Source organism: Elaeis guineensis, chromosome 14, assembly GCF_000442705.2.
Source record: "Elaeis guineensis isolate ETL-2024a chromosome 14, EG11, whole genome shotgun sequence".
NCBI classification, from domain to species: Eukaryota; Viridiplantae; Streptophyta; class Magnoliopsida; order Arecales; family Arecaceae; genus Elaeis; species Elaeis guineensis.
In genome coordinates this window covers 42530884-42555328 of record NC_026006.2, presented here as the reverse complement: position 1 = coordinate 42555328, position 24445 = coordinate 42530884, and the positions used below count along the sequence as shown (strand labels likewise).

The 24445-nt window shown below is 41.3% G+C and overlaps 1 protein-coding gene across 4 annotated transcripts in view; it reads right to left on the bottom strand.

Annotated features, from left to right (window-relative positions):
* Positions 1-19492, bottom strand: part of LOC105057826 (stomatal closure-related actin-binding protein 1) — a 43619-nt gene extending 24127 nt beyond the window's left edge. Inside the window, exons 1-5 of one of the 4 annotated variants that reach the window (XR_012136900.1) lie at positions 19268-19491; positions 18397-18688; positions 18002-18124; positions 17110-17202; positions 12088-12228 (exon numbers count right to left, since the gene is read on the bottom strand). Coding sequence is in view for 3 of the 4 variants with exons in the window: in XM_010940532.4 (XP_010938834.1) it covers positions 12088-12228; positions 17110-17202; positions 18002-18124; positions 18397-18669 (630 nt within the window). In the remaining variant the exon portion in view is untranslated. Of the gene's footprint in view, positions 1-12087; positions 12229-17109; positions 17203-18001; positions 18125-18396; positions 18731-19267 lie in introns of all 4 variants that reach the window. The other 3 variants (XM_010940532.4, XM_029268285.2, XM_010940529.4) reach the window with 3 other exon arrangements.
* Positions 19493-24445: the final 4953 nt, after the last annotated feature.

Below are 24445 nucleotides of genomic sequence, written 5' to 3'. Positions count from 1 at the left end.
TCGATATCCAAGACAATCCAGGGCTTTGATGAATTTTCTGATGGTGAAGGCGCCATCAGCCTACAACGCTATCCTCGGCCGACCTGGTCTCAACGCTCTCCGACCGTGGTGTCAACCTATCATTTGAAATTGAAATTCCCTACTAACCAGGGGGTCGGAGAAGTCAGGGGAGACCAGGCCCTGGCCAGACACTGCTACAATATAGCCTTGCAAAGAGGTGACCAATCTGACCTCTATCCGGTTGATGGATTGGACGCCCGCGACGATCTCGCTGAGGAAAGGGGCGGCCCAATCGAAGACCTGGTTTCGATCCCTTTGAACGATGGGGATACGGAGCATGTGGTGAAGATTGGCTCCAACCTGGGGAAAGAGGTGCGGACGCAGTTCATTGATTTCCTACGAAAGAATGCGGATGTTTTCGCTTGGATCCCAGCAGACATGCCAGGGATTGACGCAGAAGTCATGGAACACCGTCTGGCCGTCGATCCAAAGCATCGACCGACGAAGAAAAAAATTCGAGGTCATACACCGGAGAGGCAGAAAGCGATAGCCAAGGAAGTGGACAAACTCCGGAAAGCCGGATTCATTAGAGAAGTCAATTATCCTGACTGGATTTCCAACGTCGTCCTAGTCAAAAAGGATAACGGCAAGTGGAGGATGTGTATAGACTTCAAAAAGCTGAATAAAGCCTGCTCGAAGAACAGCTACCCTCTGCCCAGAATTGATCAACTGGTAGATGCAACCTCGGACCATGAGCTTCTCACCTTTATGGACGCATTCTTCGGCTATAATCAAATCAGGATGGCGCCAGAAGACGAAGAAAAGACTGCTTTCATTACTAACCGTGGTCTTTACTGTTACAAGACCATGCCTTTCGGCCTCAAAAACGCAGGTGCGACCTATCAATGGCTGGTGAACAAAATCTTCAAGGAGCAGATCGGCAGCAACATAGAGGTCTATGTGGACGACATGCTCGTGAAAAGCAAATCTTCCATGAATCACGTCGCCGACCTCGAGGAGACCTTCGGCGCCCTTCGGAAATATAAGATGAAGCTGAACCCGACTAAGTGTGCTTTTGGAGTGACCTCGGAGAAGTTCCTGGGCTTCATGGTATCGGGGCGCAGAATTGAGACCAATCCAGAGAAAATTCGCGCTATCCAGGAGATGGCCGCCCCGAAGTCGATAAAAGAGGTTCAGCGCCTTACAGGGAGGGTGGCAGCCCTGAATCGCTTCGTTGCGAGGTCGGTCGAACGGTGCTTACCCTTCTTCCAAACCCTCAAGCGGCCGAAGGACTTCTGTTGGACCACTGAGTGCCAACAGGCGTTCGAAGAACTAAGGAGCTATCTCGGCTCACCTCCGCTGTTGGCGAAGCCCAAGCCTAGAGAAGAGCTATTCTTGTACCTGACGGTCTCCCCTATGGCTCTCGCAGCAGTTCTCGTCAAGGAAGAAGCAAAAATTCAATGGCCGATCTACTACATCAGTCGCGCGTTGAGAGACGCCGAAACCAGGTACACTAAATTAGAGAAGCTAACTTACGCCCTGTTGATTGCAGCCCGGAGGCTCCGACCCTACTTTCAAGGACACACCGTAACGTTGCTCACCGACCAGCCGATCAAGGCGATCCTACATCGGGCAGATGCCTTCGGGAGGATAGCGAAATAGGCGATCGAGCTCACAGAATTCGACATCAACTATCGATCTAGACCGGCAGTGAAAGCCCAGATATTGGCAGATTTTATAGTAGAATACACTATCTCGGAGGAAGCTGAACCTGAACAGGGTGAAATTGACGGCCTGGAGCCCCGACCGAACTCCTCCGAAGAAGAAGCAGCCCCCCTCGATTGCTTTTGGGCCCTCTACGTGGACGGATCCTCCAACATGTCGGGCGCAGACGCGGGCCTGATCTTGATCAGTCCGGAGGGAATCGTCGCGAAGTACGCTCTGCACTTCGAGTTTCCCGCAACTAACAATGGAGCGGAATACGAAGCTCTGATCACAGGGTTGAGGATCGCCAAAGAATTGGGAGTAGATCGGCTCTAAGTTCACAGCGACTCTCAATTGGTAGTGGGACAAGTCAGCGGAAACTACGAAGCACGGGAGGACAGCATGGCTAAGTATCTTGAAAAGGTAAAGGAGCTCGTCCCCTCCTTTAGTAGCTTCCACCTCAGGCAGATTCCAAGAATGAAAAATGCCAGGGCCGATCTTCTCTCCAAGCTGGCTACGCTGGCTCCGGCTGAATTGCCCAAGGGTGTTCTCTTTGAAGTTCTAAAGTGCCCAAGTATGGAAGAATCGCAGTCCGTGATGGAAATTGATCATGAGCCCAATTGGATCGACCCACTGGTGGCATATCTCAGGGACGGAGCTCTCCCTCATGATGCAAAAGAAGCTCGGAAGCTCAGAAATCAAGCCTCCCGATACATCCTTTATGAGGACAAGCTGTACAAGAGATCATACTCTTTGCCCCTTTTAAAATATCTCCGGCCTTCGGAAGCTGACTACGCCTTGTGGGAGGTGCATGAGGGAATCTGCGGAAGCCATCTAGGGGCTAGATCCTTATCCCACAAGTTGCTCCGCCAAGGGTATTACTGGCCGACAATGTATCGTGACTCCATTGAATACGTCAGAAAGTGTGACCGATGTCAGAGGTATGCCAACATCCAGAGACAGCCCACCGCTGAGCTTACACCCTTGAGTGCCCCATGGCCGTTTGCGCAATGGAGAATGGATATCCTTGGACCCTTTCCCGTGGCGTCGGGGCAGAGGAAGTTCCTCCTAGTAGCAATTGACTATTTCACCAAGTGGGTCGAAGCCGAACCGCTGGCGAAAATCACAGAAGCTAAAGTACAAGACTTCGTCTGAAAGTCAATCGTTTGCAGGTTCGGCCTGTCGAAAACCCTAATTACTGATAACGGACGGCAATTTGCGGGAGCGAGATTCGTCGAATTTTGTGAAGACCTAAACATCTCCCACAACTTCACATCAATAGCCCATCCTCAGGCAAACGGCGAAGCCGAAGTGACCAACAGAACTCTGCTGCAAGGGATCAAGACAAGGCTCGAAAAGGCGAAGGAAACTTGGGCAGACAAACTTTACCATGTATTGTGGGCGTATCGAACTACCCAAAGACTGCCCACGGGGGAGACCCCCTTCGCTCTAGCCTTCGACACGGAGGCTGTTATCCCAATTGAGCTCAAGCTCCCGTCGGCACGAGTCGTGGCATTCGATGAACATCACAATTCGCAAGGTCTTAAAGCCAACCTCGACTTGCTGGAAGAAAAGCGGGAGGTAGCTCAAATTCGGATGGCAGCCTACAGACAGAAAGTCGCCCGCTATTACAATTCCCGGGTCAAAAATAAAGTCTTTAGAGCAGGAGACCTAGTGCTTCGACGAGCCGCTGTCTCGCAACCTCAGGATCGAGGGAAACTTGCCCCAAATTGGGAAGGCCCATACGAAGTCAAGGAAATAGTCCGGCCCGGAACTTATTACCTCAAGGAGCTCGAAGGAGCAAACCTCCCGCGACCATGGAGCTCAAAAAATTTACGAATGTATTACCGATAACTTTATTTTAAATAAAAGTCTTATATCCACATGTCTTCTCTTTTGGCACGAGCCTATATCGACAGGATGATCGAAACAAACCGTGTCGAGAGCAGGAGGAGAACTTCGCCTCGACAAAGTCGAAGGCCCGGTTACATTTAGACCGGATGGAGGGAGAGGCCCTGCAACGCCCATATGTGCCCCCAGAGCCATGTTAGGAATAGGAGGAGAACCTCGTCCTAACATGAGCAAAGTCGAAGGCCCGGTTACATTTAGACCGGATGGGGAAAGAGGTCCTGCAACGCCCATATGTGCCCCCACAGCCATGTTAGGAACAGGAGGAGAACATCGTCCTAACATGAGCAAAGTCGAAGGCCCGGTTACATTTAGACCGGATGGGGAGAGAGGCCCTGCAACGTCCATATGTGCCCCCACAGCCACGTTAGGGACAGGAGGAGAACCTCGCCCTAACTTGAGCAAAGTCGAAGGCCCGATTACATTTAGACCGGATGGGGGGAGAGGCCCTGCAACGCCCATATGTGCCCCTACAGCCACATTAGGGACAGGAGGAGAACCTCGCCCTAAGTTGAGCAAAGTCGAAGGTCCGATTACACTTAGACCGGATGGGGGGAGAGGCCCTACAACGCCTATATGTGCCCCCATAACCCTGTTAGAGACAAGAGGAGGACCTCATCCTAACCAGAGCTGAAACCGATTACGTCAGAAATAGGGGAAGAACCTCGTCCTGACACCAATTAAGGTCTGGTCATTCAAGACCGGATGGGAAAAAGGGAACCTTCCCAGCAACCCCTCCGCGCTCCCGCGACCCCATTAAGAGCAGGGGGAACTAAGAGCAGGGGGAAAATCCTCACTCGAAAAAAAAAAAAAGAAAGGGGGAGGGGTTAAAAAGGAAAGCGACGAACTACATCAGCGACAACTGGAAAACAATTTACATTAAAAATACAGGGAACCTCGTCTCGGCGAGGATGGGGGTTCTCATCAAAATCTCCAGTCTCCAAAAGAGCTTTCAACACGGGCCAAGGATAAGACGGCTTCCTCAGGACGACGAGAAGCTTAGACCTCCGAGCTCGAACTCTAAAAGGAGGCGTCAAACTCAAGCGGTCCCGGACAAATCAGCGGCCACAAACAGAGAGACGGGTCAATGCGACAGCGATCGGGTACCTCCGAATGGCATCGATATCAAGCGAGGCAAAAGCCGAAGGAAGATCGGCAAACGACAATTCAACACGTGAGTAAAAGAGGTAGCGAAAATCCCCTTCTCATGTTATTTACTAAATATGCATTACAGAGCCCTTAAGACTGAAGAAGAAAAGAAAAAGAGGGGAATACAACAATAACAATAGCGAATGAAAGAAACTCGGCAGGCGACGACTTGACGCAAAGTGCGGACAAGGTAACAAAATCTCCTTCTCATTCTTGATTAACAAGATGTACGTTACAAGACCCTGAGGGCCGAAAAAAAATATATATATTACTACAAGACTCGGAAGGAACACATTAGGGACCATTCAAGCTTTCGACTTCTCTTTCCGGTTCCGTCCTTCTCGGCAGTATTTTTCAGTGCGTGTGATAAACCCCTCGGCTCTCGCCCCCCGCCTCGTTCCGCTCCATCGCCGAAACCCCAACCCTAGAGGGAAAAGGGGGAATAGAATTCAAGGGGCAGCGACGGCGACGGCAGCAGCGACGACGACCTGCATCGGGAAGAACCGGAAGTACCTCGGAGGCCGCGATGGCGCCGGAGGCATGCACCACCACCGTGTGCTCCACGACGACCATCGTCCTAGGTACTTCGGCAAGGTCGGCATGCGCTACTTCCACCGTCCCCGCAACAAGTTCTACTACCCCACCGTCAGCGCCGACAGCTTCTGGTCCCTCGGCCCCGACGACGTCAAGAAATCCGCCACAGCTTGTGACGACAACTCTGCCCCCTTGACCGGTGTCACCCCGTTCAACTACTCCTAAATTCTCGGGCGAAACGCGCTCACCGGTTGTTTCCGTTATTAAATTCCTATTGTCGAAGGAATTCTCCCTCGAGCCCCCTTTGAGGCGGTGGGAACCCTCAGTGACAGTTCGACAGCCGAAGAATTCGCAGGCTGCTGTTTTCCCCCTCTACTTCTCTCGATCCGTGGCATCCTCTCGAAATTGGCCTCCGAGGCAGAAGCTCCGACGGGAGAACCCCTCGAAGGGGCTCGAAAGACTGAAGGCGGCGGAGAGCCGGCGGAGATGGCGAAGACTGGTGCGAAGAGTGCTTAGAGTCGAAAAGGGCACCGATGGAGTGACTAAACTCTCAGGCAGAAGAAAGGTATCGACTCTCAGGCGAAGTGAAGCCCCTAGAGGGAAGGAGGGGGCCTAAATAAGCGACGGGGCCTGGCGCAGTTATGGTGGCGGATATCCCTAAGTCCACCAGCGCCCGCCACGTGTCCCACTCACCGTGACGTAGGGCTGAATGCTAGCGGGACCATTATGGTGTGGCGCTTAGGACTACGCTCCGGGGGGAATTCCGAAAGGACTCTTCGGATCGCCTTAATCGGAAAAAGACTCCAGCACGAGCGCATTGAATGCCAAGATTTTCGAGGGCGGTCATGTGCAGAATTCAAGGAAACAACTTCGGCTGTGAAAATTTTTCTGTACTTCCTTCGTTCGAAACTCGAACTCGAAAGTAGGGGGACTGGTGTTGGGTATAAAATCCCCCCCAGCCGAAGTTCGTGTCAAGAGTGACCACTCAAGGATTCTACCGGCGTCCGACCTTCGGCGACATCTCTCCTGCGGCCGAGCCTCTACAGCACTCCCAAGTTTTGCCGACGGATAAGCCCCAACCAGCGTCGGCCGGATTCATCGCGACGGACGGACTCCACCCAGGTTTCCACGATGATCGACCACCTTCTGACTGCATCCGGACTCCTACGGAAGCCGGACTTCATCCCCGACTTCAACTGCAGGTAGACTTCATCCAGACTCCTACGGGAGCCGGACTTCGTCCCCGACTTCAACTGCAGGTAGACTTCATCCGGACTCCTACGGGAGCCGGACTTCGTCCCCGACTTCAACTGCAGGTAGACTTCATCCGGACTCCTACGGGAGCCGGACTTCGTCCTTGACTTCAATTGCAGGTAGACTTCATCCGGACTCCTACGGGAGCCGGACTTCGTCCCCGACTTCAACTGCAGGTAGACTTCATCCGACTTCGTCCCCGACTTCAATTGCAGGTAGACTTCATCCGGACTCCTACGGGAGCCGGACTTCGTCCCCGACTTCAACTGCAGGTAGACTTCATCCGGACTCCTACGGGAGCCGGACTTCGTCCCCGACTTCAATTGCAGGTAGACTTCATCCGAACTCCTACGGGAGCCGGACTTCATCCCCGACTTCAACTGCAGGTAGACTTCATCCGGACTCCTACGGGAGCCGGACTTCGTCCCCGACCTCAATTGCAGGTAGACTTCATATCCAGACTCCTACGGGAGCCGGACTTCGTCCCCGACTTCAACTGCAGGTAGACTTCATCCGGACTCCTACGGGAGCCGGACTTCGTCCCCGACTTCAATTACAGGTAGACTTCATCCAGACTCCTACGGAAGCCGGACTTCAACTGCAGGTAGACTTCATCTGGACTCCTACGGGAGTCGGACTTCATCCCCGACTTCAACTGCAGGTAGACTTCATCCGGACTCCTACGGGAGCCGGACTTCGTCCCCGACTTCAACTGCAGGTAGACTTCATCCGGACTCCTACGGGAGCCAGACTTCGTCCCCGACTTCAACTGCAGGTAGACTTCGTCCGGACTCCTACGGGAGCCGGACTTCGTCCCCAACTCCGGCTGCCGGAAGTCTTCGTCCGGACTCCTACGAAAACCGAACTTCGTCTACAGAAAGCCTCTGACTAGGCTCCTACAGCGAATGGCCCTCGCCTATAGTACTAACGCTCAAGGCACCCAACGGTAGACGGCCCGTCAGAACATCCGAGCTCCTTTCAGATGGATGGCTACCTCTCTCTGCCAGACACCTCAACCGAACTTCGGCCGACAGGCCCGGACCCCCTGGCAGGCCACAATAATGGCCACGACTCTGCTCCACTTCCTGCGACGGATCCCACGCGGCTCCATCACTCCCTGGCAGGCCTCAGTAACGGCCACGACTCTGCTCCACTTCCTGCGACGGATCCCATGCGGCTCCATCACTCCCTGGCAGACCACAATAATGGCCACGACTCTGCTCCACTTCCTGCGACGGATACCGCACGGCTCCTCCACCTTCTGGCAAGTCGCGACAACGGACGCCGCTCCACTCCCCGCAACAGACTCCACGTGGCAGGTCCCGGTGATGGCCACGATTCCACTCCACTACTCTTCACAACAAACTCCTCCCGACCCCGAGCGGCCCACTGCCAGACGGTTACAAACATCGCTATCAGTCTGTTGCACCCTCTGTCTATAAAAGGGAGACCCCAGATACGTTATTCTCTAAGCTCTAATTTCTATCTCAAAACTCTGCTAAAATTTTCGTTCGAGCACTCCATTCTTGTTGAGGCAGAGAACTGACTTGAGCGTCGGAGGGTCTTGTCGGAGCACCCCCAACTCCGGTTTAGACTTCCTTTGCAGGTTCCGGCGGCGACCATGACTCCCTCGACTCTAGCTTCTCCAACGCAGGCGGATTTTTGCACCAACAGGTAGACATAAAATGAAAAATTTATTAGGGCATATATGCAGATAGTAATTTTGCGAGTGTCTTCATGCAATTTCGCATATTTAGGAGGGTATAAACTAGAAAAACGTATTAAAATGATCAAAACTCAGCTGAGACTTGCCATGTCTTTCATGACTTGGTTGAATCAATAAGTCAAAAAAAAAAAAAAAGGCTAAGTTACATTGTCAATGTTTCTTTGTTTATGATCTTAACTTGGTCAAATTGGATCATTGGATGACCATTTTGATTATGCTATTCTCCCATTTGATTTTGATGTAATTGTCATTATTGAATCTGTGATATCTAGATATTCTTCATTACTTTTAGAAGATTAAAATATATTGAATTTAAATTAATTATAGATGTTTAGATCTGTAAAATGTTTTTTAGTGATTCATAAATGGTGAGTTGTTGATCGTTTGTTGAGGCAAGAATTCCAAGGCATATGATAAATGGAGGTCACAAACCTAGTATTGTATTGGAGATCAATTAATATTCAAAATTATATGTAAGTGGCTTTTAGTCATACCAAACTCTTACAAGTACCTAGTTCCTGGCTTAGCAAAAAATTTGGCATCAAACCATTTGTTAAAACTACATGTCGGTAAGTTCTGTTTGAACCAAATAATGTTAAAGTTTTAAAGAAGTTGCAGATATCTTATGAATAAATAAATAATAAAGCGGGAAGCAGATAGAGGTCATGGACATACCTTCAACATCAATGATCTACATCAATAAAGCATGACATATCAAGAATCTTCAGCACTCATACCTTGCTTGAGTGGAAACATGACTGAAGATTCTGGCAATTTAGAATCTTGCCAAGAGTCTTCAAATATGAAAAATCATTGTAATTTCTGCTGCCTGCTAGTTTGGTAAAGGAACATAGAAATTTTTTATTTGTTTGCTCAAAAAACTTTTCATTTCAATATTCCACTCAACACAACCATTGAAGTTGGTTCATTCCAAGACATGTTTCTTCCAAGCAAGCATCTAAAGCAAAATCTTTTCTTCATAATTCATCAAGATACATATGGGTGCATTTTTTACAAGAGTAGATAAAAGTATCGAAATGATCAAGCAGTACTAAAGGTCCATATAGAAGTCAGGACTGATCATGGAATTGATTGCTTATTATTGAGATAGTGTCAGAAACAAACTAAGGTTGCTCTCTACTTTTCAAAAGGCATCATCAAACTTGATTACAAAATCTACCCTATTAATCAATGACAAAATATGGTCGCATATAGGTATAATAAACATTTAAAAGGACTCATTTGGTTCACTAGAAGAATTTTCTTTCCCTGGAATGTTATTCCTGGGAATATGATACCTGAGAAAGTAGTTGTGGCTTATTTGTTTGATCATGGTAAAGTGGCTTATTTTAGAATACCTTATGTTTGGTTGAACATCCACTTTCTTAGGAAAACTATGTAAAATACCTATTATACCCTTAATACAAAGAAAAACCTGACTCTATTTTACATATTACCATTGTTTGCAAATAAAAAAATTATGACAGTTAAGGATATTTTTGGCCATAAATCATGGTGGAGGGTTTGACGCATTGTGGTGGAGAGAATGTTCATTTTAGCCATATATCTTTTGATGGTTAAAATGATATTTTCAAAAAAAAAAAAAAAAAGAGTTTCCAATTCCCATCCCATGAGAAAGTCAAAAACCTATGTCCTACATGGGTTTTTCTTTCCCATGAAATATGCAAATTGTTTTCCAATGGGAACCCCTTTTTCCAATCTCTCTCCTTTGAAAACTCAAACCAAACAACAGGAGTTTTTTCCACTTCTCATTGACCACATTTCCCCCTCCACTTTCCATGAACCAAATGAGCCCTTATGGAGAGTGGCTTTTGGTAAGAATATTTTAGATATTAGGTGGAATGTCCACGCACATTGGGGCGTATGACATCCATCTTGCAAAATCATAAATATAGTATAGGTAGCCTTCCACGTACCTGCATGCAGGAGGCCACTAATCAAGTGCTTGAACATTTCTAGATACCTTTGTTGGCACCAAAGGCAATGCAAAAATATCTCGAAGGCAGAAATCTAAGTCATGCTGTTTTCCGTGATGAACAGAGGAACTTACAGATAATTGGTCTCACTTTAAGGATCTATATGCCACAAGATGATGCATTTAGTAAATATCATCATCACGGTGATTGATAGAGAAGTCACTGTTTCCAGAACCACAAGCTTGATGAAGAGACCACAGACATATTTGTTGCTGGAACAAGGAAAGATGACACTGATTTTTTGACACAAAACCCACACCTCACAATTCTAGACTGCAGAAAACATACCAGAACACATACCTCTCATAATTTTCAGTTTGTTCTGCAAATAAAAGCAAATAGGTGCAGGTCATAAAGCAAAATGAAATTTGAGGTGGAAAGAAAATAGATGGAAAAAAGTGTGAATGTGGGAAAACACAATACATAGAGAGAAGAGTAGATAGAGGAAAATGGGTAGTAACGGATATGCACCCCTTCATGTCTCTCTCTCTCTCTCTCTCACTGAAATCTCAAAATATTGTGTCCAAGATTCATGCACACTGAATTACTATATTACAAGATATAATCAAGAGCAAGAGTATGGGAGGCTCAAAGGATCAAAGCCATGATGGGATTTGATACCATGTTACCCATCAAGGCAAGAGAGTCGGATGGTTGAAGAATAACATTGTATATTCTTGCAAAAAATGAAAGAGTTGATATGCACGGAGTTATACTAACTAGGTGGTGAGCTAACCACCATACAATAAGGACATAAGTATCCATATATAGAGCACTTGCTGGGAATCTATTGTTGTTTAATCCAATCTGTCCATTTTGGTACTTTGGTGTTTTCCCTTTAGTTTAGATGATAAAGATATCATACTATGTTTGACCCATTTCATATGTACTTGGAGGCATGTGTCAAACAAATTGACTGTATTATGAAACCTCACTTGTTCATTCTTTGTAAACTTAATTGCTTCCGTGAAAAAAGATTGTCACAAGCATGGTCCGCCATACTGCCCCATACTGGACAGTACGGGGTATACTATACCATACCGGTACGCCGAACCATCCCATACTGACACAATTGTACCATACCATACCACATAGCAACACTATAGTGGGATTTCATCGATACGGTGTCTGGTACCGAGATGGCGAACTTTGGTCACAAGGTTCACTTAATCTTGAAAGAGTTGATGCCAAGGTTCACCATCTTGGTACGTGATCCTTACTAGTACATGCTGGTATAGTGTCCTTAGCCCATTATGGTTGTTAGTTTGGCATACTGAGACTCATTACATCCCCCATACCAAGTCTTAATTCAATTAAGGGTTTGGAACAGTACGCCCAGTACGGGTTAACAAATCATGGTTGACACAAAAGGAAAGAGGAAGATTTAATACTAGATAATGCATACATCTATGAGACAAAAATTATAGGACAAGGAGCTAGGCTGATAGAAGAAATCCAAAATGAAGCACCATCCTCTTAGAGAAACATATGCAAACTAGAAATAACATAAACCAATCAATAATATCATGAAATATGAGAACATGTCCAATCATTAGTTGAGTTAGCATATCCAAAATAGATGACTAGGGCCATAAAAAAAGACAAGGGGAAGCATGTCAAAGTGAGGAATATTTAATTAAAAAGCAAGCACAATAATATAGCCATTTTATTTTGTTCCATGGCACTAAAAACTGCAACATTACATCAGCTTCACTGAAGATCTGAATAAATAATCTAATGATCGTCTAGAGAATTAATTATAAGTAGATAACAAAAGTAAGACCATTGACTACATTAGAAGACATTTTGATGCACCTGCTTCTCTGTGCTTCTGGTTTTCATTTCATGTTCATGAAAAGCCTGTATGACTCTCTGCATTGCTGCTCTAGCACTTTCAATTTCCACACGAGCGCAAGCCCTTTCCTCTTCAACCACTTTTTTGGCATCTTCAGAAGCCTAGAAACAGTATGAACTAATTAGATCCGGTAGAAACTCACTGTTAGAATATGATAGAGATAGCTCTGCTGGTAGCAATAAATTAGAAGAGACTAATGACAGTGAAACTAAAGAAACAACTTAAGGGTGCTGATTTGTCTTCAGTACAGTTATATGACTTTTCTTAGCTGCTCCCAATGGATCTTTTTCTCTTAGTAAATAGGCAATGAGTATGACGATCAGCTGCATTGTTGTGGAGTGTTTTCAGATGAATTTGTCCTCCCTTCTTTATTGACCAAACTCATATGACCAAGGATTGAAATCTCAATATCAGTACCATCCTAGTCTCATCCAGGTTCATTACAATATTTGATGGGTTGAGATGGACTGGAATGAACGTTACCAATAAGAATAAAGAGGAAACTGGGATGTCAAACTGTCTCATGCATTAGGACAGCTGTCCCAGTCAGTCTAGCCAGTCATAACCAAGACAACAGGGAAGTCCCAGCTCAGAGGCATCTGGGTAGGTTCTCTTGTTGGAAAGGTATGGTTCCAGCATGATGCATTGCGATGTGAATCCTTGCACACCACTATGCATATTAAAACAATGAAAAGAGATTTTGACCATGTATAGTGGCATTAGCCATGTATTAACAACACAATTTGACCTACTTTGTGTGTTGAGTGCAGAGCTACAACCTATTACTGGTGCATCTAATAGCCTTGACCCCTCCATAGACAATTATTTGCATGACAACAATGCAGAACTTGTTCCTTGGATTAGATGATAGCATACCATGAGATCAACATCCTAGGAATTGAAATAACTCCATATACCTGATAAGCCAGATCATCTCATCCTTTGGCAACTCCACTGTCATAATAAAGCATCAATCCATCCTCTTCTTGCTTGTGTTTTCACCAGAACCAATGAATAAAAATTCACAAGATTTGATGCAGGAGTTCAGTTACCTATCTTAGCTTGAAGCGGATAAAGAGTAGTTCAGGCATTTTGTTTTCAGTTCTATTTCATTATTGAGCTTATTACTTAGGCTATATTTTGCCTAGTTTTTTAGTCCTATTTTAAGAAGGATTTGTGCCTATGGATCCTATTTAGGTATAGGTTGGGAGTCAAAAATCTTTTCAGATCATCGAGATTGTATTTTGAGGTACTTTCGATGGTTCCATTTGGGGTTGACCAGGATCTCGATTTTGCAATTGTTGGAAGTTTTGATTTTCATTCTTGTAGGAAGGACTTGAGCAAAAGTTTAGGAACAAGACATCCATAAATGGGGAGGTTCACTTCTTCATCTAAACAATTTTATGAAAAAATTAATGAATTAATTGTTTTCTCATGTCTAATTTTTACCATGGAAGTGTGAGGCTTTCAAAGCCTTACATGAAGCCTAAGTTTCATACTGGTGTGAGACTACTTATTATCTACTTCTGTTTTCCCCTTGCTATTTTTGCTTTTATTTTGACCTGTCTTTCTTTTGCTCATTCTTGACAATATGTGTGTGTGCGTGTGCGTGTGAAATGTATGTATATATACACATTGTTTTCTCAGTTCACATCTATTTTGTTTCCCATAGGTCCTCTGTTTCATATAAAATCAGATGTTTTCTAGAAAATTCCAGTAGGCACTTGATTTTGGTTATTTGACTTATACCCCTAAAACCCAAATTAGGCCCTAGAATCCTAAACCTAGATTAAATAATAGTTAGCTATCACCTTTCCTAAGAAAATTAACTCTCTAGTTGAGTTCCATTGAAAACTCAAGTCTAAGCCTAAAATTAGAGCAAATAATTACAACAGCTCTACCATCCTAAATCCTAATAAGTCCCCTTATGTTGCCTGCCCTATACTTAATAACGTTTTCAAAAACAACTTTTGGAACCGCACTAACTCCTAAGGTTTTGGTTCAGTTATCATCTGTCGCTCTAGGTTTGGTGCTTAACCCTTCAAACAACACTAGACTAGGGTGATATAGACTATCACAAGCAACATAGGCACCTATGCAGCCCTACCACCTAGGTGTCTGACACTTTCCAAGATGCTAGGTGAAGTAGCCACCCAGGCACCAAGGAAAGTGCCTAGGAGTGCACCTATTTCTAATTTTATTGAGCACAATAAATTTCAGCCATCATTCTACACATATTTAAAGTGTATTACCATATGTTAATTTGGATGCATTAATGAGTCACGGACTGTATGCATGAAATCACTTTAAGAATGCTTTCATATCACAGCCATCAATTTTGGGTCTTCTCTCACCTATGTAAGGACAATCACCCATCAAGTTGCCCTCCCTCAACTCTATACCCTCCCTCTCCAGCATGAGTGGCAAGAGGACTTAGGATAGTGAACAAGAGAAAGGAGGAACACAGAGTTTAGGGTAATTATATTTGTGGTAATTTGACTATACAAGACTGTTATATTAATTTTTTTTAAAAAAATGGAGATTTTTTATTCCAGGAGCCTGTCTGGCCTGCTAGGCACTTTGCCTAGCCATTGTGGAAGCCACTGCCTGGATTGCGTAGGCGGTTCGACAATCCTTGGATTCAAGCATAAGTTTTGGGTTTCTTGAGTAATGTATGAAAATTTTTTGTCAATCGAACATCATGATTAGGTCACCTCTACCCTGGGAACATGCCATAGGAAGGTAACATGATCATCTTCCACCTTCTCCAAAGGGCCTCTCCAAACATCTCATTTGATTGGAGAACATCATTCTCATATTCAACTGTCCTTTTCACACCCAAAACAATCTTATTCAATTCGCATTGTGTGATTGTTGAGCATTTTTCCTCCTAACCTTTTTCCCTTTTGTTTGGAATCTCTAACTCATCTTCATCATTTCTGGTACTTCTTTTGTGCTTTCATGGAGGTGTACTTCTTTTACTTGTCTTGGGGCATTTGATCACTCCATATGACTTCTAGTTCTTGCATTTTCACGGAGATCCCTATGCTTCTAAGGTACCAAATTTGGGATCTCATCCATTTGGCAGACAGCCAATCTTGCAGCAATTTGAACATCCTCTTGGACTATCATAAACCCTGGCCTTCTTGCATCTTCTTTTGGCCTTCTTGCATCTTCTTGTAGACTTGCTTTAAATTGAGGACCTGAGCCATTCATCATCCCTTTGCAGACCAGAATATATTGTACTGTACCAAAATGAGCATGTTTTGATTTGTTCTTGTCCACTTACAACACTCTTGATCTACTTGGTAGTTCCAAAAAGTATAAACCTTTCTTTTTTATTTAACCAACCACAATGATACTCCTGGATTTGTTATCTTCATCCTTGATAATGAGAAGTATGCAAATATCTTCTCTGGAGCAGTATCTTGGCAGCAGATTAATTTATTCCTATACAGAGCTCATAATGTTGCTTAAGCAGCTGCTTTTTGATGGTGTGATTAGAAAAGCACAGAAAGTAGATATCCGTGATGGTAGTGGATATAGATGCATCACAGCTCATGACATATTGAAAAAAGAAAAAATTTAAAAGCAGTATAGAATTCCATGATAGACTGGATAGAGATGTATCACAGCACATGACATCTTGAAAAAAGGAAAATTTTGATAGAGGTACAGAATTATATTTACTTTACTTTGATACAATCATCTTTATCTACCACAAAGATAAGTATATTTATCTCTCAAAGGTAACATCCAATCCATATTAAGAAATGTTTCAAATCATGATGTTCTTTGACTTCATTCTCATTCTATAAATGCCACTAGTGCCATATAGATTTGTAGCCCACAAAAGAAACAGTCATTTCAAAGTAAGCTGAAACTTTGTTAAGTAAAATATATTATAATACAAAGAAATTATTATTTGTTCAGAGTGAGAACCACTTCAGTCTTGGAATAGGTTTACCTATTTACTTATATTATAACTTCCAAAGAAAAAGGTTTTTGATAACAACCTGCAGTTTTAACTTTTAAGGTCCTCTAAAATATTAGTAGAGACTCGAGAATATATTAAAAGGGACCTCTCTCAGTCTTTTTCCTTCCTGGTTCTGAAGAAAAATGACACAGTATTATAGCAATATGCAAATCCTTAAATCAATTTTTTCTATAGAAGAAAATTTTCCTATAGTATGTTGTCAGTAGCTTAATATCTATGGGCGGCAATGTAAAAACTGGTTCACAAGTCACAATCAATTTTGCCGAGCAATAGTGAGAAACAAATTCATTTGGTCCTTCCATTCAAATAAAGAAGCAATTTTGTCTGCGATTTTATCCATAAGCCTTGGTGGCACAATCAACATTGTTTAGGTTCAAGATTAATTAAACCCACAATGCAATAGCTAGATCTTCCAAATGTTCTTCTGTCTTGAATGTGTTAGTCTTCAAGATCACATCAGGGACCTGTCTGGTTCCCTATCAACTTTGACACAAATACTTGAATAACTTTATTCAAGAACTTACTTATTCCTTGTTAATCAAGTAACAATATTCAGTCCCCCTTCCAACACACCACATAGTTTTAACCTGGTTAAACAAAACAAGTACTACAAAGGTGGTTTTCCATTTTTCTGAATCCGAAAAGTACACCTCATTTTTTGGGGCTTTATTCAGGCATGCAAAAAGGTATTTAGCTGAATAAACTGGAACAGAGCTGAAAAAGTGAACTTTGTTCTGGTTTACCTGAGAACAAGCAGTGCCTAAGTATGACAAGAACAGAGGGGTACAGTAGGGAATGGGTTTGCAAGTAGTTTTATAGGAGATCCAAAAATGAAAAAGTTATATGCAACAATCATCAGATAGTATAGTTATCAAAGCTTAGATACCAAAAATGAAGATTGAGTTGGTGAATGTTGCACATTTCTAGACGCAAAGTTATAACTGACACAAGCATCAAATAGCACACAAAAATTCTTCCATACTACCTTTTTAAGAAAGATCGCTAACTTTTTCACTTCTGATTTCTCCTGAAGCAACTCTCCTTCTCTTTGAGCCAGCTGAACTGCTAAATTTTCCACCTACAACAAGTACACACATCATAATCAAGTTGCATTTTACAGAAAAGAGCATACATGGCAGCAAAGATAACAGATAATGGCTCACGCAATTGTAATAGGTTAAGATATACAATGATAGTGCAGTATGAATCCAGATATACAATGATAGTGCAGTATGAATCCTCCAAAAATCACTTCCAGATATTTCAAAAAGGATTCTCTTACAAAAAATAAACAAATACAATGTACATAAGCAATCTGTAGAAAAGATCTAGAAAATATTATTTCTGACTTTCTTTTGAAAAACTATCTTCAAGTAATCTTGTCTAATAAATCAAAACTTTCCATACAAGTAGATGATGTCAACATGGTTATAAACCATGTGTACTTTGTCAATAACTCAGTTTACATCACAAATAGAATAATCAAAAATTAACCCATCAAACATGAATCAGATATCATCCCTCACACAACTGTCTTCTTCAGTTATATGCAACAACTTGTAGTCAAATCAATAAATTTGAGAAATAAAGCATCAACTACAAGAAAAGAGTCATTCCATCATGTGAAAACATGAAAGACTCCAAGACCAGATGAATATTTGGTGCTTTGCTAGGCTTCGACCTTCGAATGTTGACTTTGATGTACCAGACATGGTCATAAAATATAATGAAATGTTTGCTTATGCACAGAAAAACTCTGTTTGTCACACCCAAAAGAACTGAACTATGTTTTGTATAGCACAAGAGGAGATTAGATTCGTACATGGTGATTTGATAAGAACAAAAAAAGGATAAAAATAAGAATATAGAATACCAACCATAGAGATTGCCTCCTCAACTTCATCCTTACTTTGACCCACCATGTGACCCTTTAGTGATTCAAGTACAACCATCAATTTCTTCAGAAGGACATGTCGGTCAGTCACTTCTCTCCACTTCGCCTAAAATCCCAAGCAAGATTACATGTAAAACTTAAATGGAATAGTAATTTGTTCACGATAAAAACAGTGGCAAAAATGAAGAAGAAGAAGACAGTATCAAGTTGATTTGTTGAGAAAGAAAGAATATCTGTTCCAGACCAGAAAATATCAAGTTAGTTACTAGCTGTATGGCATCTAAGCCAACAGGATTCAAGATTCATAATCTAGAAAATAAAAAATCTTACAAAGGCGACAATAAGCATTCATGGATTTAAGATTCATCGTGGCAAAACCTCATTAGACAACTTCGTGGCAGTGTTCAAACCCTTCTCAAATTTCTTAGCCAGATCACGAACAGAGAGACGCTGACGCCGCTCTAGTAGCTCGATAGTCTCTTTTGCAACAACCTCTTTAAGGGATGGTGCTTCAGGCCCTTTGTTTGGCTCGACAGTTATACTATCAGCTCTTTTCTTGTAATTTGGGAATCTCCTAGAAGCAAAGTTCACGTTGTATGTCACAAACCGAAGTGCCTCATTCTGCATTCTCTCTCTATAATCAAGCGTCATTGCCCCAAAACCAAGCACTCTGCTTTGCCATCAGAAATCAACCATTTTCACAACAGAATCTCTAAGCAAAAAAAAAAAAAGGTACTAATCCAAGAACACAATATTGAATCATAAGTTGCGATCAAAGAAACTTTCTACAGTAAAAAGTTTATTCACACTAGATTTAATGAATAAATAAATCCATGTACATCTCTAGGTTAAGACTGACCAAAAACTAAGTAAAAAATAATATTGATGCTGCTAAAGCACCATATACTACCATAAATCAAAGCGAAAAATGAAAAAGTTTCATAATGTTACTAAGAAAGAAACACAATACTTCATGAATTTTTGCTTTATCCATAGAAATGTGAATTCGCAAGTGATCTTTTCCAAATCAGAAGACCCCCTTGCTTCCCTAAAACTCATAAACTAACAATCTAAAATTTCAAAACTTGGAAGAAATTAGCTGGACCGCGGTGCCAAATTAAAATTAAGAAAACGATGTGGCGACATGGAAATTAACAGCAAATCATAGAAATATCCATAAACAAGTTAAACTAGAAAACAAACCCTAGTTCGAGAATATTCCAAAACTCGACGGGATTAGTACGCTTACCGATCTGACTATAGATTCTGGAACTGATTCGCTCTTGACTTGGTCAGATTTTCTTCCCTAAAGTTTTTTTCCTTCTTTCTTTTCTTGGATTGCTTTCTTCCTTGGTACCAAAAATGTGGAGATTTTGGAGAGGATTCACACCGAACTTTTTTTTTTCTTCGAGCGAGAGGACTGCTTTTCTGAGAAAAAGAGAGAGAGAGACGAGCACGCATGAAAGAAGCTTCGGCTCAAAAGCCTGATTGGATGCTCTTGGCGTGGCCCACAGGGTCCAGTTCATTACCATGTCTTATTATTTTCGGCGCCGATCCGACAAGAAAAAAACATCTCCGTCCCCATGAATTGCGGAACTGCCACTATCTCCTATTCTGTCCGTAGCCTGTTGTGGGTCTGAGCACACTAAAAGCATGCTGTTGTACAATGTACAGTAGTATTTTTGGGCACATGTAATTGCCTTAACCGAAATAAATACGGCTCCGATGGCTAACATGTCCAAAATCTGTAGGCAGGAAATGAAGAATAATTGGATGCAAATGGTTGATTCCCACATCAGTTCGGTTGTACCATATTGTACCAGAGGGAACTGGGACTCAGCTCCGTACAATTCGGTGCACTACCCGTGCAAATTTGGCAATGTGATATAACATAAAACATCAAAAAAAAAATATTTAATCAATATTCAAATCATTCAAAAACTTCATAAGATATCAGTAAGTATAAAAATTAAACATATTTCAATTCGAAACCGACATTTCTAACCTTGTTGAGTGTCGATACGATATCAAACTGATGTCACGGCATAGATCTTGATATTGATTGAGTCTATCTTTATTTGTTTATAGGATCAAATTAAAATTCATCATGCCCAAGACACGTATTATGAGAGATTGCATCAATTGATAGATGATTTATGATTATTGTAGTATATATGGTTGTTTTTATTTTGAACAGATCTAATAAATATTTTTTAATATAATATTTTTTGATTTGAAAATTTAAAAAATTATATATTTATTATAAAAAATAGATATAACTACTAAAAAGAAAGATTATATGTGATTGGTGGAGATCAAAATAGCACATGCAGTGAACTAAGATGAAAAGGTAGAGGAGGGTAAGCCCCATCTATTACACTCTAGCTTATGTATGTACATAGTTGACTCTATTGAAATAATAGTTAAAAATATGCATACGGTGAAGTTTAATCATTCAGCTTTAATTGTTTGGACTTTGGAGTCTTTCTAAATTTGCTATGCAAGGTATTCATAAAAATATTCTAATCACAGGTTCACACGTATATATCCTGTTGGGATCTTGAGATAATGGATGCAAATTTTTATAACAAATTTACTAATAATTAAAATATTAAATAAGAATAAATTGAGTAAGAGGCACGTGGATAGCATTGTTTGTAAATATAGATTTCATATGTTTCAGAATGAATAACTTTATGTAAAAAGTCTCAATGCATCAATAACTTTGTAAGGAGGTGCTCTCACCTACAAAGATTTGATCGAATTACTTTTGATTGCCCCTAGCCTCAAGAATCAAAATGTAACGGCACTTTGCAGAAAAGGGAAGAAAAAATAGAAAGGTTTCTTTGCAAGGAAGGGAGGGAAAAAATAGATCTTTTTCATCAAAAAAAAAAAAAAAACAAAGAGAGAAACATTTATTTGAATAAGAAGAGAAGTTGCATATTTATAGAAAAGTCCTTTATGATTAGTCTGGTTAATCAATCAAAAATAGCGAATGTTCAGTTCAACAATAGCAATGACAGAATCCAATAATGACAAGTTTAACTGGCACGAGTATCAAGTGGCTAGTTTCAAATGGAAAAAAAGAAAATAGAAGTTGATATATTTTGAAACAAACAAAAAACAACCAACATTTCCTTTTCTTTCCCTTCTTTCCCAATGTACTAATATATATATATATATAAACGAGGCATAAATGATAAAATCTAAGAGGTTGACATTAGGAGAAGGTAATCATAAGTGACTAAAAAACAAGAAAAAAGAAAACAAAAGAGGAAAAAAAATCTGATTGACTCCTATCAATAAATATAGCATGTGTGAGGTACTTGGACATCGGATCCCATAACAACAGTCTGAATCTCTAATCAGATTATGCCAAATTATTTTTAACGATGATGACATGTTTTTTTTAACAACAGTTGGAATCTCAATCACGTTATGTCAAATTATTCTAGACAATGATGACATTTTTTTTCTTAAGGCAGGCAATACTAAGAGATCTACTCTAATGAATAGTTATTATGAGAGTCCTAAGCCATCTAATCACCAGTGATGTGAAAATATAATTAATGGCCAATTTTGATACCAATCTAGAAGTGTATACAGTGATCAAATCTCTTAGACCCATTTGACACTCATTTCTCTCGAAACACTGTCGCAACAACGAAAAAGATTACGTTCGAGCTCATTAGATCTGCTAAAAGCCGCAAAAAAAGAAAAGATCAAATTTATAGTAGACTGCAGAAGCGAGTATCTTGTTATAGCCCAGAAGGAACAAAAGGCACAATCTATTATTCATTTTCCAAGAAGAATGTACGGCACAACCCTTCAAAATTGCAGCATTTTTATTCCAATTCCTAATGCCATATTATGTAGGAAAAAATATGGCTTAAAACAAGGGGAATATTCAAGTTGGATGATTCAATTACTCATACCTTGGGTGGTGCTTTGGTTGAATATCAAAACATGAAGGTCAAAAATAAAACACCAAGATTAGTTACAACAAATGATAACTACTCATCTGCCTTTTGGCACCAAATCCTTTGAAATTGGATGTAAGGACTGGGGACTGGGACCCCATGTCTGAACTGCCCCCTCATGGGTTGAGTAGGTTTTGCTGAGCCAATATACGCAGATCAGTCAAACCTGCCCCCATTAATTAATACACAGCTAAACTCCAATGTAAGCAAGCTCTAAAGACAAGTAACACGGTCAAATGGCGAAAAGTTGGTTGGCATAAACTAAAACTAGTTCTAAGGTTGGATCTAGTTTTCTTCCTATCAAATGTGGAAGACTCAGCTTTTCCTTCTATAATGGAAGAAGAAACAGAGAAACTTTGTGAGATATCAGGTACTTAATTAGCTAGATAATTATTTATAGGATTGAGCCATTAAGCCCACAAAAGGATATATATCCTTCTTCAACCTAATGGAATGGTGGACTTTCAGCATATCACAAGCACCACATCGACGCGTTGCAAATGATGGATGATGATCCAATTGCAAAGAAAAGAGGAGATTACTCTCAGGATTCCATCTCGGTCTTCGGGTGTGCAACAATGGCTTGAACTTAGAAGCTCCTTGCTGTTTAATTAAAATAAGATGCTGTGGCAATGCTGTTCCATATTTTTCACGATGGTTTAGAGGTTGACTTGCATGTTGAAATAAGGACATACAGTCTGCAGTACACTTGGGGTCTGGAGTACTGCTGGATGTAATTGAAGAGAAGGTAACGAATTTTGCATGGTTGCATTGAAGTGTTGTGGTCTCAAGCAGGAGAGGATTCTTCTCCGACAGCCTGCATGTTTGTTATCATGAGTTGGAAACTGTTACTGGGGCCTGGTGTTCAATTGATAGAATTTTAGGCTTCAAGGATACTCTTCATAGTTGGTATAATATTAGGAGAGGGGAACCACCTCAATCATGATCTAGGAGGTAATATCATCATTCCCAGTAAGCTGACCGCTGATTATGGTAATTTTGTTCTAGATTTTGTCCGGTTGGTGGTTGGTGAAAAAGGAAGCATTTGATTAGGGCAGCCCCAGCATTATGTGCATGAGTGTTTGTGATGTTTGTGGTTTTTGTGAATGGGCAATCTCCATTCAATTAAGATAGTGACTCCATTATAGGCTATGCCACTAAACCATCACTCTTAAACTAAATCATAACCTCGAACAAGAATGACTGCCATAATTGTGCAACATATAGAGTTGTACAATTAAAACAAGGCACAGTGCAATGAAGCATCTACCAAAGCGCACAGATTGCCCAAAATGTTTAACATGCAGCTGTTGACATACAAAAGTTCTACAATATGTGTTACTAATATGTGCAACAGAATGAATATATTCGTGCAAGTTCTATTCTGATTGCACTTCTACACATGTTAATCTGAGCAAATTCAGATTATATTAAGGTTTTGTATGACTATTAATTTCTTAAATGTGTATAATATTTTTGAAAAAATTTAGTAAGCTAACGTCATTTCAAATTCCTACTTTAAGTTGAAGCTAAATCTATGCATAATATAAATTGGGTATAAAGAGTATGATATTTTCTTAAAATTATGATATTCTATATGCATGTAGGAGTAATTTAATATATGTAGAAAGAAAGAGAGGTAGACGTAGCCAAAAATCATATAAAATGTAGTAAACAAGGATTTGATAGTGCGTTATATTTCAGAAAATATAGCCCGAAATAAAGTTAGATGGAACAAAAAGATTCATGTAGCCAACCTCAACTAGTTTGAGATTAAGGTTTGGTTGAGTTATGTTATCTTAAGGTTAGTGATATCATCTTAAATATACAATAAACTTTGGGATATTTTAATAGTTGGGTTTCACAAGTTGCCTGCTATTGGATGTAAATGTAGTATTGTTTTTTCCATAAGTGAGATTGTAGCATGCACAAAAGAAGAGAAAGACCGTAACTTTGATCTCTGAGAACTTGATAGATCCGATGACATAATGCAAATCACCGATACCAATAATATATACATATGATGTAATCATCTCCAATGTGCATGATTTTTATGTCTCTCAACCTCAGAGGAGGCTCTTCAAGTATAAAGGCTTTCCCTTGAGAGCACCTCCCAGCTTCTCTAATGCAAGCCGCTAATTTACACCACCTGCCTCAAATAGACCATGGTTGCTTTCGTCTGGCGCCTAGACATCACATTTTCAAACATATTAATCCAGAACTGCAAAATAGGGTTATGTGACATCCAAATCAAAGTCTTAGAAGTTAAAGAAACTGATAGGTGGAAAGCTGGTGCACATGTTTGATGTTTATGCATAGAAATGACAATAAATGAAAGCTCAAATAGTCAGTAATTATATTATAAAGATGGTAGGTTTACTTTTAAGATGTAACTCAGCTTTCCAAGGGCACTCAACATAAGAAAAGAATATTTCAACAATTTGAAA